General features: G+C 34.9%; 1 protein-coding gene across 3 annotated transcripts in view; it reads right to left on the bottom strand.

Annotated features, from left to right (window-relative positions):
• GBE1 (1,4-alpha-glucan branching enzyme 1) overlaps window positions 1-17,637 on the bottom strand; it is a 152,786-nt gene that overhangs the window by 6,836 nt on the left and 128,313 nt on the right. Inside the window, exons 15-16 of one of the 3 annotated variants that reach the window (XM_048933938.1) lie at window positions 7,793-7,912; window positions 6,022-6,084 (exon numbers count right to left, since the gene is read on the bottom strand). In XM_048933938.1, the coding sequence (XP_048789895.1) occupies window positions 6,022-6,084; window positions 7,793-7,912 (183 nt within the window). The remainder of the gene's footprint in view (window positions 1-6,021; window positions 6,085-7,792; window positions 7,913-17,637) is intronic. The other 2 variants (XM_048933939.1, XM_048933940.1) reach the window with 2 other exon arrangements.

Raw genomic sequence — 17,637 nt, 5'->3', positions numbered from 1 at the left:
CCTAATTCAGTGTCGTCTACAAATCTGCTGGGGATGTGCTTTGTTACTATTAAAGACTCCATCAAACAGCACCAGCCCTGGCAGTAATTGCTACAGCAGTCTTCTTCCTATCAGTCAATACCTGGACATTGAACCTCCGACTACTAAAAGTGCAGCAGCCCAACCAGATTTCAATGTGCGTAACAATCTTCCCATTCAGCTTGTACTTCCCTTGCAGGAGACAAAGTTTAAACATTACAACATTGACTGTAGTAGCCTCATGCACGTAGCTAGATATTTCATCAGAGAAAGCAACCAGGTTATCAGGTATGCTTTGTATTTACTAAATCTGAGCTGTCCTTCTGATCAACTCATACCTATCCCCTTCCAAAGGGATATGGCCCATGATCTCCTAAGAGACTGAGCAGGTAAGGCTCACTGGCCTCCAGATCCATCAGGTTTCTTTTCTTGCTTTTACTACAACCTTTCTTCAGTTTCCAAAATTTTCCCCTGGACACTATGATTTTTCACAGATGATTTCAGCCTTGCAACCATGCTAGTGAAATCTTTCCAAATCTCTGCATATATCCCATTTATCCAGCCTCGTTAAGGTGTCTCTAACCTATTGCTCTGCTGCTGCTACATTCTTTTTGATAGTGTACTGGTACACAAAAGAGTTGGAAAACAGGCTTTACCCTCAGAGGCTGAGGTTTAAAAACAACAAAAAAACATAACTCCTCCTCTTCTCAAGGATCTTGCATTTTTTTCTTGATCTCTTCTGATATTTGTACACTTTCTGCACACTTGTAGAACTCCTTTCTTGCCATCCTTTATATCTCTAACTAGTTTTTAACTCAAACTAGGTTTTGACCTCTCTGATTTTGCTCTTAATAGTCTACACCTTGCTTTAATATTCCTTCATTATCTGCCTTATTCCCTTATTTTTCACATGTAATAAAGTTTGCCAAGTGGCTCTTCATTTTTTATTGCTGTGTTCAGCATATGTGTTCTTGTGATTTATGATTTATGACATAGAACAGTTACTGAGGTGCTGACTCCCAATTAACAATTATGAAAACAAAAGTCACTTTAGAAGTGATAACTGACTTATTGTTAAGGGAAGTTCTAAGAAAAAAAAAAAAACACCTCAAGACAGACAATTTAATGTGAAGTATTACTACATTATACTAGCTTACCTTTCCTTTACCTTTATTTAGCTACAGAAATAATGATAAAAGAAGATTTAAAAACAACTGTTTTTCCCATTTTAGCTCAGTAGAACTATCAGCAGCAACATCCCTGGTTTCTTTCTCACCATGCTTACTGCATTATTCTTCATGATGCTGGTCACAACAGTTAAAAACTTGATCTCCTTTTCCCAGGCTTTTTTATCCTAAGTGCATCTCTTAAAAGTCAGGAGATGTGGACAATGAGAAAAGACTTCTGGAAGTCTTTCTTAAGATGTTCACCTCCTTGTGCCCCAGTTGCCAACTTCAAAATGTCTGTCTAGTTCAGATCACGTAACAGTATACAAAAGCATCTTGATTCAAAGCACAACAGGAAATCCAGACATTTATCATTAAAAGAAATCATAGAGAAATGCCATTTTTCTTGTTTTTCTACACACCAATGAGGAGAGGTACAGAAGTATTTTCTAGTCTTGCTTTTCCTTTCATATACTGTTGCTGAATTATATAGTTTCAATTAACAGCTTCTGCTTGGTTTACATCCTTATATCTTATATCCTGCCTTTCTGATCACAGATTTTTATTTCATTCATGTCTTCTTCATCATTTCACAAGGCTTACTTGACGAACATGGATATATGTGAAAACAAAGTACAGAATATTAAGGAGAATACATTCATAGCTAATCAAATTCTTGACTACCTTTCAACTGTATCATCCTCTGAATGTTGTTTCAAGCATTCTGTGCTCATTCTACAAGCCCTTCTAAGTCCTTTCTCCCCTTCCGAATTACAGTCTCATTCACACTGGAAGGGGCCTCAAGAGGCAGGGCCAGCTATGAGGTCAAATCAGGCTAGTCAAGACTTTGGATATCTCAATGAACTGAACCTTTGTTTTTTATACCAATTGCTTAATTATGACCTCGTACCCTCTGTGCTGTCATACTAACTCTGGTATTTTAGGAAGCCATCAAAAAACATATCAGGAGATTCATAAGGCCTTTACTAATGGAGGAAGTGGGATATGCAGAAAGGAGAACATCAGATCCTCCGGGGACAGTTAGGGTGACTCAGCTGTGAAAAAAAGTTTTCGACAAAGTTAATTTTCAGATGTTTAGTCATCAAGTTATTGAAAGTCTTTTTACTCCCAATGGAGTATTCAGTGGGAATAAAGTGGAATAGTTGTGATTGACTTCACAGGTAGAATTGCTAAGAAAGATGATGATTGAGGACAGAAATGTTTGTAAGTCAAATACATACAACATATTTTTTATTACCTCCTCTTTGACCTTTTCATACCGCTTGTCAATTTAAAATGCAAGGCAGTCATAGTGTTTGCAATTAGGCAAATTTCACAGAGATCAGAATTTCTAGCACTAATACATTATAGCGAATATAATACGCACACGAAAACATTTCTTTCAAGCAACCTGTTTTCCACCTGCATACATGGTGTTCTATCAAGATCATACTCTGTTTATGTGGGCTATCGCGGAAACAGGGAAAAGAAACTGGTCATCCAACCATTTGACAGGAATACATAAAATGCTTTTCAGTATTCAAATACTTATTTCTTACTTTTTTGTTTGTTTGTTTGTTTTGTTTTTATTATTTTTCTGGATAATTTCAAGAAACATGAGACCAGAATAGTTAAGAATACAGAAGTAGAAAATACAGGAAGTATTTGTGAATTGCAGCAGTTCTAAGTATGAAGCTCACCTTAGATATTTTAGGAGGGTTGCAATATATAACAATCTCTAAATATATATTTAAAAAAAAACAAACAAACAAAGAAACAAACAAACAAACAAAAACCCCAAAAACACATGTGCAAGAAATTCTACAAACTACATTTCTACTTCCAGATTCATCAGAGTAGATTCTGTACCAGGTGCAAGCACAACTGAAATTGGCTGGAACCATAATGAACTACTCTTCATCCCACTTTGAGGGTTGGAAAACATCAAGTCCTAAAAATCATTTCAAGGTCATTTTGCAGCAGATGGGAGAATTACTGGAACTCAGAGCTAGATCAGGCGCTGCAGAAAAATATTTGATAGTGCACATTGCAGCTGGTGGATGCAGAAGGCAATATCACAGGAGTCTGTGCCAACATTTTCCCAAACTTTTAATTAAAATGAGGGCCTTGGACAATCTCATGTCTCTGTATCACTACTAATTGTCAGACGCTGACACTATTCTGAGAATATAATTAACCATCAATGAATAAGGTACATGATAGCTTTCCTTTCTGACTGCAACTTGTTATAAAGAACTTTATATTTCAGATTTTATTTTGCTAGATATTGCATATGAAAAGGAAGGTATGCTTAAAATAATGTGAAGCACTGCCTTCCAATCTGTTTTTCAATTTACAACAGTAAAGCATGAATATGCAGAAAATCATTTCTCTGTCTTGCTTCATTTATGCAAAAGATCTCCAGGCTCTATCTCAAAGTTTCTATTATCTTTTGCACTCTTCCGTAAGAAAAGTTACTTCAAAAAGACAACTAAATCCTGACAAACTCAAACATGCAGTCCAACAAAATAGGACTGAATGAAAGTGGATAACAGATTAACTTTGGAATAATTATACTTGTTTCTGAGTTTTTGTTTGTTGAAGAATTGAAATGATCAATGAATACAAGCAAACTAATTTATCAATTTATTGTTGATTTATCTTAACCACGAAGAAGCAAGATCTTGCTGCTATCTCATCTTCCTAGTTAGAACAGTCAATTTTCTAACAACAAATATACAGTATAAAATACATACAAATATTCTGTATATCTATGCATGTTAAGGGAGAAAATAGTTAAAGATTACATCATTCTTTTAAAATTCAATACATAAATCCTTATCATGAAAGTTTTTCAAATTACTATTTTCAAAGCTAAGGTCACTAAAAGCTTTTAGAACATTTCAATCTATGTGTATATTTTTAATTTGTCAATAGACTCATGGAGACATGAAGTTGCACTTTGACACTGAGTATTATATATTAAGGTCAAGGTTAAAAAGCCCAACCCAGCAATAAGGATATTCTTAGAATAAACTACATAATTATTAGTCGATATAATGAAAGGGAGAAAGAGTATTTCAGCTTCCACTTTTAGTTTAGCTAATTGAACTGATGAGAACTACAGGAAAAGTGAATATATAAAAACTGAAATGTGTTAAACAATTACACTTTAACTGCATACTGTTTTGCCCATGATATAACATAGTCTGCAACTTTACATTTAGACTACTTATTACTCAGTTCTGTTGGTGCAACATGTATAAAACCCAGTACATCCGTACAAGTCCTTACTTCTTTCTTACTTACTACTTTTATTAAAAAAAAATACTTAAGTTACTACAACACACACTTTGATATCTAATTACATTTTCAATATAAACCAATCACGTCAGATGCCTGATAAAACATTTGGAATGATGAGTGTTATTAGAAACAGATTTTTTTCTTCCCCCACCCTCTCCTTGCCCCAAATCTAAGTTTCATATCCAGCTACGATAATCAGGTAAGGTACAAATGTAAAGGGGCAGCAGGATCTTACAGGAGTCGAAACACATCTGCAGCAGTTAATTTGAAATGTGAAGACAATATAAAACTAGAAGGTTATGCAAGCATAGAAAAAGCACACATCTGTCATAAAACATAGAATGGCTTGGATTAGAAGGGACCTCAAAGACCACCTAGTGCCAGCCCCCTGTCACCTGGTTGCCCCTTGCCGGGTTGCAACCCATGAGATCAGGCTGCCCGGGGCTCCATCCAATCTGACCTAAAATGCCTCCAGAAATGAAGCATCCACAACAAACATAGCTCAAAAAAGACTATTAAAGCCTTTTTTTCCATGGCAGCAATACAAACAAAAATATGATGGTTTAAAAGTTGTTTTGTACAATGACAAATAGATTAACAGCTTGTTTTAAGAAGGTTTGATCACATGAAAAGTTATGTGCATTTCATGCAATTGTTAACAACCCGCAGCAGAGGAAGAAGCGAAACAGAAAAATGAGATTATTTACAAAGAATACTTTAGATTTTCCTACAGAATTTTCAAGGCATGCATGATGATCTTGAAATCTGGCCTCATACAGAACTTGAATTACCATATATTTATCAGCAAAATTTCACAGTGCTGAGTAGTGCTTACAAAGTTTACTCTTCACTCAGTTTTCTTCACTCCAGGTATTTCACATTTCTTTTCTTCTCATTTTGCAATGTCACTTTGAATATTTCTTTTATTAGGTGATATTTCTAGAATGAATTGTGTCATGTCTAATCTCCTACTTCTATAACGTGTTTGTGCACTATTTAAGCTTGACTTGAGCAGCAGAATTATTGCATGTAATTTCATTTTGTCATAGTCCTGTGGGTATGTTTTACTGACAGTGTTTATCTAGCACACCTTAAGGGAAGTGTATCTTTCACTATAAAAAATGTGTTTGTGGTGAAGGGAGAACTAAAATTTTTGAAACTAGACACTTATGTCACATGCATTATGTACAAACAATAAGATAATTGCTGAAGTGCAATAAAAAAACCTTTTCTGAGTTCATTGGGGTGGTGCCATCAAAAAGAAAAATCGAGAGGAAGATATCTGCTTAGACTTCTTAATGTTAAACCAGGACTAAAACAATTCTCAAGGATGACGGATTATTTAAGAACTGGGATCTAAATTTCTACTTATGATAAAACATTTGTTTCTTTTGTAAAATACCAACTAGTAGTATTCACTATAACTTTTGTTCTTTCTTACTTGGTGTTATATCTTGCTGGATTTGGTCTGATTTTCCACATTTTTTTCCCCCAATTACTTTTGCTTTGTGTCTTCTTACTACCATTTTACCTTTATGAGGCGCTTGTGGCATCTTCTGGAGTGTTGGCTGAAGCTGGTCTGTGAATTGGACTGCTGAAGGACATAAAGGAAAGTTGTCATGACCCACTTGGATGGGTTTCTATCTGACTCAGAAGTGCCGTTGCCATGCCACAGCTTATGCTGCAAAAATGCATTTGCTTCTTTGCTTGTCACATGCTTTATCTTCCACATGCTCCTAGTTAAGATGCACCTTCAAGTTTTGTTGTATTTTTTCTGTCTTGAATGATTTGCACTTATCATCTAAAAGCCCTTATGTGAAATATACACTCTAAATTACAGTTAATTGGCTTGCAAAAGTTAAGTTAGTGGCAGCTAATTAAAATGCTCTCTAATCACTAAAGCATCATACTTGAATTCAACACAGGAAGCAAGAATTCTGGGAGCATTAATTTGATGTGTAACCTGCAGGACTGGACTTTTAGATCCTCAGTTTCTTAGAGTGCTTATGATAATAGATACTTACCTAAGGGTATCTAAGGGCACTGTCATACACAAACACTTTAAAAAAACAGCATGTTCCCAAGATCCTCCAGGCCAAGCAGAATAAAAGCACAATGTAACAAAACTATTTTAAAACATGCCAACAAAAGAATTGTCAGTACTCTGAGTGTAACAAAAGAGGGTAAAAGAAAGCGTGAGAGGCAGAGATTAAAACGTACAATAACTCTCAGGAATTGGGATCTCACAAGAAATGTGACACCAGAAGATCATTTATCCATTCTGACACTGAAGAAGACTGTCACACACATACCAGTATAGATACTCCGTATCTGTAGTCTGTTACATTACAAAAATAATACAATTTTAGTGTATACAGATATACCTGTGTATAGAGATATATTTTCACACACTTAAATGGTTTAGATATAAAAATGTGGCCAGCAACATAAGCATTCTCAGAACTTTTCCAGTGAAGCCTGACCAGTTCATAGCATTTTCGAATCTTAGTATCTGTTGAACTAGTGAAAATACATACAAGTGTGTAACATATATATACACACGCACTTATATATATATATAGCATATGCATACATGCATTTGTATACATATAGAAAGAATGGGAAATGGTAGATTTACAAATTAATTGTGGTAAGGCATTATGATTTCAAGAGTAATGACAATAGGCACTGATTTGGTTTTGATTAGTCACCACCTCAGCTAACAGAAATTGTATATACAACTGTACAAGCAAAGTGATTAGAAGTTGATCTGAAGTGATTTGAGGGAAACTCTTTGTTCACTGTTCAGAACAATTAGGACTAAACATTCTTGATGCAAATAGAGATGGTCTGTTCTATGTTTTTCTGTAAACAGGAGGATAAAGGCTTTGTCAAGTTAGGCAAATGATTTTAAGAAAACAATGAAAAATTAGTTTCTATAGCTTTATTCACTAAGAAAGCATGAAGATGGAGTTTTTCAGACATGAAAACAAAGTAAATGCTTATATTAAAAAAGGCAATTCAAAAGTACATTAGAAGGTTTTCATGCATATCATGTGGCAATGCAAGACAGTGCAAGATGACATGCAAATGCAAAGGTAATGTCCAAAGAAAATCAGATAATATTATTAGCCATGATAAAACTGTAATATCACCTCCTATGTATTCATACACAGGCTAATTTCAGAATGTTAAAAAGCAAACAAACCTACCACAGAAATACTCCTGGAATAGTTTCCATTTGTCTGAAGACTTTTAAAATCATTCAATCATTCAGATTAATAATACAACATCTTTCTTACCATAACTGAATTAGGTCGATAATTGTGAGGATATTCTTCAGAGAAGTACTCTGTATTGTGGTCCAACCTTTGATGCCCTCCATATTCTGCAGCATCGGAATCCATAACGATTTTATACTTAAAAAGACTGTTAAGGTATTGTGTCAAAATTATGTTAAATGGGAAATAAATCAAAGTGGAAATTCTGAAAGAAGTGTCTTTTAAGAAAATGTTGGAAAATTTTACTTCATTATCAGCTTTAATTCTCAGTGCCTTGTATGCTCACTATATACTCCCTCTCCTTTATTTTATAAACACGCCCAAATCGTCAGTCATTTCTTGCCGTGCACAACATACCCACAAACTACAGCTCCGACTTTGCAGTATCCTTCCAAAGCCAGTATCAACAAGGGCTGCTACTATTCCATTGTATATTTTATGAACATGGCAGGGGAAAATCTCCCTCAAGCATTTCACTCATTGCTACTATGATCTACATTATACATTAAATTTAATAATTCATCAACATTGCTGAAAGGCCTGACATCTCTGATGATTCCTTTAAAGCTACTTACAGCAAATGCAATTGTTATGGCTATACTAATTTGAAACAAATTATCCAGTGTCCTTAATCTACACTATCAAAGTATGTCTAGCAGTTCTCTCTGGCAATCACTGCCTCTCCACACCTCACAACACAGCTTATTTGGCAGAACTACTGTTAATCCTGAAAAATGGGGACAGAAGCATTCTGAGATCTTCATAAATTAGAAGGAAGAAGATTTAGTTTGGTAAACAAGACCATTTCCCTTCCGACTTAAACCTTATAAAAAAGTTGCATTCACATTTCAGAATTTTGAAAATTAATTAATTAATTGAGCATTTAAGTTTTAGAATGCTACCTTCATAGACACATTAAACAACAGCTTTGCAATTTAATTAAGCACATAATAGAAGCGTTTCATTTTGCAGTGAAGTCTCTTGTTTCAGTGACAGAATGCTGGAAATACTACCCTGATTCAAAAAAGCCCAATTTCTGTTCAATTTGATTCTCTAACTGTAAATTTCCTAACTACTACAGTGAAGTAGAACAGTAAAAGCAATGAACTCTTGTACAGATTGAGCTGGAAATGGAAAGTCTGTCATTATATACCACATTAATTACTGAATTACCATGCTTTTATGATATTTTGAAATACATATTTTAACACAGATTTTTAATTTAATCTTTTGCATGCTTAATGACACATAAAGCACCACCAAGTAAAGGCACACTATAAAAAGAAATAATTTGTATTTTGTTCCTCAACCTTTAGTATTGAAAAAAGAATACCAGTGTTAATTGTGGGGATGATGGCTCCAGATAATTAGGAACTTTGCAGAAGAGCAGAAAGGAATTTCTAGTGACCAGCTGGAAAATGATGTAAGATTTACTGAATATTTATAAAGAAACTGTTCTTCTCTGTATAGTCTAGTTCAATTCACATAATTTTATTTGAATGTTTTTGATCTATGACAGGTTTTTAAGTACAGTTGAGTCCTCTGTATTATACTTAGCAGTCTTATTAGAGAGATTCCTTACACGACAGGTTACTTGATGTATCAAATTAGAAAGTCTGAACAGCAGCAATAAGTTGACACTGTTTCCATACACATTTATCTAACACTCTCATCTGAAAAGACAAAGAATTTGGGTGTTATTCAAGTTGGATGTACTGAAGTTTTTTTATGAAGGTATGTTTAGCAACTTAAAAAATCATCCTTAAGTGTAGCAGATGAAAATCAAGGCTGACTCTGTCTGATGCAAAGCTTTTAACTGCTTTTTAGTACAATTAGTTTATGAGCTACGAACACAGTGATTGCATAAGATAAAAACATCCAAATGAAAACCTTTAATAAGTTGGAAATATGACAACCAATCTATCCTTCAGAGTATGGTAAAATACTTTTGCCCATCTGAAATAAGAATCAAAAGCCACCCCCAAGCATTGTACCAGCATTTCTCTTTTGTCTTGTTTTAGCAACTAGCATACAAGCAGCCTACATCTAAACTAAATTCAATATTATAATAAGTGGATGCTTAGAGGTCAGACTGAATATACTAACAAAGCAGTAGGATGACTCAGCATTGAAAAGCTGAATCTACATGTCTTTCCAACTTTGCTCATTGAAAGTCACTCTAAGCCAATAGCACAGAAATAAATAAGAGGCAGCCCTTGTAAGTGTGGATTAGAAATCTGTCATGGATGCACCAAAATTTCCTTTTACTATTTCAATACAAAAACAAAAATAGCTTATCCTGGATTCTCAATATTTGTCTATTCAAAATTAAAAACTACAAGAGGCGAAATATGAAGTTCACAGATTTCACATTTCATCTGAAGCCTTCACAGATACCAATCACTACCAGAAGTTCATATGTTCTTAAATGCACCATTATCTGAAATAGCTTTTTTACTTTGGCACATTTTTCTCTTCTTTAGATACAGCCAGTGGTTCAGATAAGACACGATACTAATTTTCTCTACTTAAATTTCTCAAAAGGCAGAAGAGAAATACTGTGGTTTTATTGTGAGAACAAGTAGGGCTGTATGTACCTGTTTACTCACCCTGAAGATGCAACCCAGGGTTATTCTAAGAAAAAATGAAAATAGAATGGCTTCAATTCAGGGCAGTTCTTAGAGCAAGTTGCTATCTCTTTCTCCAAAGCTAAAACTGGTTACACAAAGAATTAGAGAAGTCCTATATTAAAAAATTGAAGTGCAGTGCTTTAGAAGTGCCTTTTTGTTTACCACAAATAACTTTTATCTTATATGTTTACTCTTTGTAAGTGGACAGATTCTCATTATCATCAGATAATGAGATGTAGGGGAATGAGAAGGTGCATCAACCTCAACATTTCAGAAGTCCTGGAAGTACACTTTTGGAGTAAATCTCATCCATCAACCCTTACTGTGCTTCAATTTACAGTTCTACACCATTTTGGTGCTCAAAGAATGCCACCTGTAGATCTGTTTTTTTGTGTCTTTTATTTGTTTGTTTTTAAATCAGTTTAACAGAATTTGAAACTGAGTATGCATTCTTAAGTTAGTAAGATAGTACAAAAAGCATACACAAAACTTTCCCTAGAGAAGAAAAACAATTAACAGGAAAATACTTCAGTATTCTTTCCATGACATCTGAATATTCAAGTTATATGTATAAAGGTTGAAGATGTGAAATACAGAATTTGACTCAGAAGCTTATAAACGAAGAAAAACATCCCAGATTCAACAGAGCCCTTACGAAAGCAATGTGTTTTTTGTTAACTGAAGTCCTGAAAAATTAAGAAATCTACCACAAGCACCTTTTCATGTTGAACCATAGATTGGCCTGGGTTGAAAGGGATCTCAAGGATCCTCAAGTTCCAAGTCCCCTGATTGTGGGTAGGGTTGCCAACCACTGGGTCAACCATTATATCAGGCTGCCCAGGGCCCCATCCAACCTGGTCTTAAACACCTCCAGGGATGGGACATCCACAACCTCTCTGGGCAGCGTGTGCCAGCACCTCACCACTCTCTGTGGAAAAAACTTCTCCCTGACATCTAATAAAAATATTTCCTCCTTTAGTTCGAAACCAGTCCCCTTTGTGCTACCACTATCTACCCCTGTAAAAAGCTGATTTCCCTTCTGTTTGTAATTTCATAGTTCCATTTAGATATTTCATTACTTCAATTTGTTTAAAATCAATTTTGAGAGTGCTCTGGCATGATCAAGAGTGCGTTTCCCAAATTTAAGTTGGTTCCAATTATTTACTTATGTTTACTCATCTTTAAGAACTCTGCTTACAGAAATAACACAAAGCTGCTACTTATGGAAGCTAAATAGATGCAAGCTAATTAGAAAAAACAGCTCATCTAGGTAAGAGAGATGCCCCCACTTACCACAGGACTTTACACTCACACAAGAGAGTAGAAAACAGCATCATAAGACAGCCTACGGGAAAACTGGGATCATCAAACATGTAGGTTGGAAAGAATCTCTGGAAGTCAGCTACAGGGTTAGACCAAGTTGCTCAGGGCTTTGTCTAGCAAGATATTAAAAAGGTTACTCTAAAGATTGAGCCTGCTCAACCTTGTGGGCAATCTGTTTCAGCACGTGCTTGCCTGTGTGCACTGTGGAAAGTTTCCGTTTGGAAAAGCAACGTTCCTGCAATTAGACTTGCAGCTAATAAAGTTGAACCATGGTTTTAACCTCCTCCAACTTAGATTTTAGACTGGATTTACTGGAACAATGCCCTATTCAAGAGCAAAACGTATCTGGGAAGACAACATCATTCTGTTTTTCAAAATTATGCAGAAAAGCTGTTGGAAAAAGCACTGATATATAGAAATCATGAGGATGACAGTGAAGGTGTTACCTGACTATTACGCAAAAAGTATTAGCCGGCTTGAGCAGTCAAAGCCAACAGTAATGAACAAGAGCTAAAGCAAAATACTTACAGAAAGCAAGAACAGATAAGCTGTCTTGGCAGCAATTTTCATTGCCAAAATGTTACCATTTGAAGAAGACTCCTCGCCAAAGAGCGAAGATAAGAAACAAAATGAAAAAGGAAAGAAAAGCAGCTGTAGAACAGAAAATCATTATTATATCATTGAATCGATCTTGTAAAAGAAAAGCTATGGCCACAATCATAATTTATAAATTACTAAAATGCACAACAAAACAAATAAACACAGTCATAGATCATAAGACTAAACAATGAACTTTTTAATCACCTCAAATCCTAAAAAGCAGAAAGCAGATTTTCAAGCTAGATCAAGAATATCCAGGTAATAATAAGGATGTTAAAGGGACAAAATCATATGCTGGTAATAAAACACACTAAGTAAAACAAAAACTCATTTTTTTAAATGCAACATGTATGGAATGAGGAAAGATGAAAATAAGAGAAGCTTCCAGAAGAACTGTAAAAAGCCCATAGTTGGTAGGATCCCTTTTTGTTTGTTTTTAATGGTTCTTGAATTTCAATAACAAACCAGGTAATTAGCATGATTTCACAGTAAAGGGTACCTGTTTTCCTTCTCTAAACACACTTCAAATTTTTGAGAGGGCTAAGGTGTCAACTTTGAGGAAGAGCATATTAAAAAGTTTTTAGACAAGTTTTCAATTAAACATCTTGGCTTGATGATCTTCAGCTCAGAATATTTACAGGATAGCTGAAGCCATTTGTAAGTTAACTAATGATGCAGTACTGAAGAGGACAAGTACTATACCTTTTTGCTTCAATCAAATTTACACGTGGATGTATATAAAGTCATATCAGCTGATAACTATGAAGATAAACTGCTGATTTAATTTTGTTGCAAGATAACAAGTCTTATTAAAAAAAAACGAAAATAAATACAGAGTAATTTTTAATGAGACTTTTGACATTAACAAAAGTCAGCATGAAATCTTAAGGAAGGAAAAAGAGTTATTTTTGAAATCTTTAAGAAGGTTGCATTTAGCCACATTCATTCTGTCACAATTTTTTCTCACTCTTATACCAAATCACATGTGTCCAAGTACAACACTTAAAACAAAGAAACATCAGTTAATAACACTTCATTCTATCTCTTAGGTTCTTCCTGATTCATAATGAGGATGGAGCTATTGGACAAGTCTTTCACATTCTCTGAAGATTACAGTTGTTCTGAGTTGTTATTCTTTGCTTTGGAATTTTCCTCACTGCAGTCACTGTAAGCGTTAGAAAAGATTGCTGTTCACTGTCTGCTTATCCTTGTTTACTTGCAATGTGTCTGCTTTCCTACTGTGCTAATGGGAAAAGGAATAGCATATGTTAAATCTTGTTGCCATCCCACTGCTGTTAGGATGCAGGGTTGTCTGACAAGTCAGCTGTGCCACAACAGAGATGGTGACACTTATCTACCCTGCTGTCTTGATAAGAAAACTGATTCCTTTGTTTTGCTGCTGGGAACAACAATCTCCATTATCAATACACATCATTCTTTTAACTTCTATTTTGTTGTCTCTGGCAGTAATCTCACAAACACGTTTCCATTCACACATTTTATCCATATTAGTAATACATTTGTTACAAATCTACTATTATTTTGGAGATGGTGAAATATACTTTTGCTTCCATTTTGTCATAGAGCTGCAGTAAATTTGAGAACGGTCCAGGGTGAAAGGAGGGAAGTTCAGCTGGCATAAATGCAAAAAGCTACAAAAGTAGGAATAAGAACTATTTAACTGTAGGGAATAGTACAAAATGAGAGGAAGTAAATGGTTGAAAAACATTGGCATAAACATCACACAATTTAATTTTTCAAGACCATGAATCTTTATAGCTCTGTGGATTTGGTAAACTGTCAGAACTGTGACTCAGTTTTGACAATGAAGTTCAAGAAAGCTGATTCCAGAGGAACGGTTGAAAAATTTTAACAAGAAAAGATCAAAAAAGTGACAGCAGTATCAACTAAACAGAAAGAATCTCTCTTCTCCATAAAAATGGGACCAAGAATAAACAGTGTTTAAAATGTATTTGAACAGAACTCAATTGCACAATAAGGAAACCATTCTAATAGTAGAGACAGTAACACACTGGAATAGATCTTACTACAGAAGTAGGAAAGTTATTTTCAAATTCCTATTATTAACTTAAATGAAAACCAAAGCTCCTTTCCTTTTCCTTTTCTGCCGCCTTTCAGCCATCATCTTTCTCAAGAGAGGTAAGTTTTACTGTAGACAGACAATTCAACTGTACTTTGAATCAAATTAACCACTACACCACAGAAAGGTCTTGGCAAAATTAGAAAAAGAAAAAAAAAAAGAGGAAATTTATGAATGGTTTCCTGTTAACATTCAAAATTTTATCTACAATCAGAACTAGAGACAGATGATCTAGATGTTGACTATTCTTCCATTTCCAAACTGAAGCAAATTAGGCAGAAATAATTTGTTAACTCAAGCTGCCTGTTTCTCATGAAGAGGCTTCTGAAAGAGCATAATTTATGAGGCAGAATTCCAGTTTCAGCATAGAAATGTTTTCTTCTTTTCTTCACATAAAAAAACAGAAATTGAGAAATAGCACGTGCAGCCCTAATAATTACACAGATTCATGGTGCTATAAACACATGGCTTTTGCTACTCAGATCAAACTTTTTCAAGATGCATTAGTAGGCTATATTTCTTATTCACACATATTAACCTTAACGTATGAACTACCTTGATAGAATTTGGCATTTGGCTGATCCTAAATTAAGTTCTTTGTCTTCATTTGGTGTATATACACTGAATTCTAATAGGCAGGGACAGTTACATAACTGCACTTCAAAGCAGCCTGCAAAGCAGCATCTTTGCCTTCAGCAATCACACTCCAGTGACTCATTCAAGTGACCTTATTTGCTCATTAGAAGCTCTTGGTGCAGGTTGCAAATGTCAGAGAGCTTGAGTTAACATTTTTTTTTTTTTTTTTAAAGAATAATTCTGCAGCATTTCAGTGACAATATTTGTGATATTTCAGGCCTCATCTAGCTACCTGCATATCAATAACTCTGACTTTCTGTATATTAACTGCCAACAATAACTGTATGACTTTTTGATATTCATTCACCCCAGCTTCACAATGCTTTGGTACATTATTTTATATTAAAAATGGCAATGCCTGTAATGAGGTAACCATTTCTTTTCACAATATTTTTTATCTCCTTCTATTTTAGTAGTGTAATGTATGACAATATAAGATGTCAAGAAAAACAGACATATGCTAGTTGAGATTCAGTACTGCTTAACAACACAGACTTTCATGCCCACGTCCACTATTAAGGTCTCAGTCTTTGAACATCTCACACTAGGATGCATGATAATAGGCAAACAAGATGTACAACTGAGCAACTCACTTTTAAGGGAAATACATCAACAGAGAAGACAATGGTACAAAAGGGAAGAAAAACTGACTTCAAGCTAGCTGTGAGTCTTCATTAAGCTGCCTGTTCAGAAGAAGACTGTCCAAGCTAACCAATACCAGAAGGACTGCAAAGTCTACTATGACTTCTCTTACAAAAGAACAAGTGAAGTTTGCTACACCAATAGCCTACAAAGAACTGCTGACAGAAGGATGACATCTTCAATGAGATAACAACAGCCAAATGACTACAAAAACAATGCCAATGCCAGAGCGTCAGGAAGCTCTGTATCCTTTAATGTAACTAACAGCATACCTGACAAGCTATAAATAACAACAGTGTTGTTATATACACATTTCTTTGAGTATGTGTCACAGCCATCCGCTTAATACTGATAAATTTAAGACATAAATCTGGTTAATCCAATCCACTAAACAGATTAGAAACCCAGGTATGAGTAAGTGGAGTGATCATCACTATACTTCCTACAATTCTGTGTCATTCAGATAAACCTTTTATTAAAAAGATTTTAATCAGTGCATTATAGTAGCTGCCTCTTAAGGCTTACTCAGCAAATTGCCTCTCAGAGTTACCAAGCAAAAAATCCACTCATTTCTTAAAATAAGAACAACACAGAATAACAATACGCTCTTGTCTTTTATTTCTGCTTTATGTTTAAGTTTCAAAGGGAGAGGAAAGAACTGCTCTCAGAAGTGGAGAAGCTGTTCTGATGTTTGAAGGTCACATGTGACAACACTTCCTATTTATAAGATATACATCTCATAAAATCTCAGGTTAAAAGTTACAAGACTACACATAAAATTCACTGCTCTAATTGCAGGACAAGAGTTAGAAAGAAAAAAAAAAAGGTTCAGCATGAAAAACACCCCAGCATCTCTAAAGAAAATAGATACTAATCATAGGTCAGCTGAATGTTGGCAGGCAGAAGAGAAGATGCTGAAAGTAGAATAGGAGAGTAATAGCAGTTGCTAACTTTGGGTTACATTCCAGTTAAAAATTGTTATTATAAACAGTTTTGCACTGTTTCTGTACTACAAATGTTTGAACACTAAAAATGCAAGAATAAACCTTCATGATTTTTTTGTTGTCTATAAGCTGATGCAAAGTATTATTCAAAGGAAGCTGTTTATGGTGAGTAGTTTAGAAAACTCCATCAAGAACAGCTTCCAACATGCTCAAAAGAAATGAAGATACAATTGTTAGCTCTCCTGGCTAACTAGGGTATAGAGAAGAGTTTCTATGATCTTCTGTTGTTGATAACCACTCCTAACTTTCAGTTCTAAATATAAACGCAAATCCTTCATGATTTCAAGAATCAAGAACATGATTCTGCTTTGGAGCTCAGATTCAGAGAAGTGTTAACAATTACACACATCTCATACCAGCTACTACTAGGATTTCAGTAGTTCCCTAATATGCTGATCAGGCACTACCTGGTCATGGCAGTTCCACAACTCCAGGGCTTTCCTTGGAGCAGTAGAAAAGCAAACGTTTTACACATAGCAATAATGGATTGCTTTTACATTTGTTTACCAATGAAGAGGACATAAATAATGTAACTGTTAGATTTAATATTGCTTGGCTTTTACCTATACAGAACAGGAACAAAAAACAGATATGTTGAAGGTATTTATGAACAACTTACTGCCCACAGACTGTACTAGCAACAGGCACTTCAGAAGCCACAGCTTGTAGAAAGATATATCGCAAGAGATAGCGCACATGTTATTTGGAATGATTCACATCTTTAAAATCCTACTGTAAAGAAGAGAAGGTTCCTGTTTTCAGATGTAAAAATACATTAATCAGGCTGTGATACAGTTGGCAATAGCTAATTCCCAAAGTTCACTCACCTTGCTCATACACTAAACTGACGTAGAATAAAACTACCAGGAGAAGGATTGTTGAGAAGGTGACTTGATGGGAAGAATCAATATTTGGAATTCTCAAATAAGA

Source organism: Lagopus muta, chromosome 1 (genome assembly GCF_023343835.1).
Source record: "Lagopus muta isolate bLagMut1 chromosome 1, bLagMut1 primary, whole genome shotgun sequence".
NCBI classification, from domain to species: Eukaryota; Metazoa; Chordata; class Aves; order Galliformes; family Phasianidae; genus Lagopus; species Lagopus muta.
This window is presented reverse-complemented; position numbering and strand designations above follow the sequence as displayed.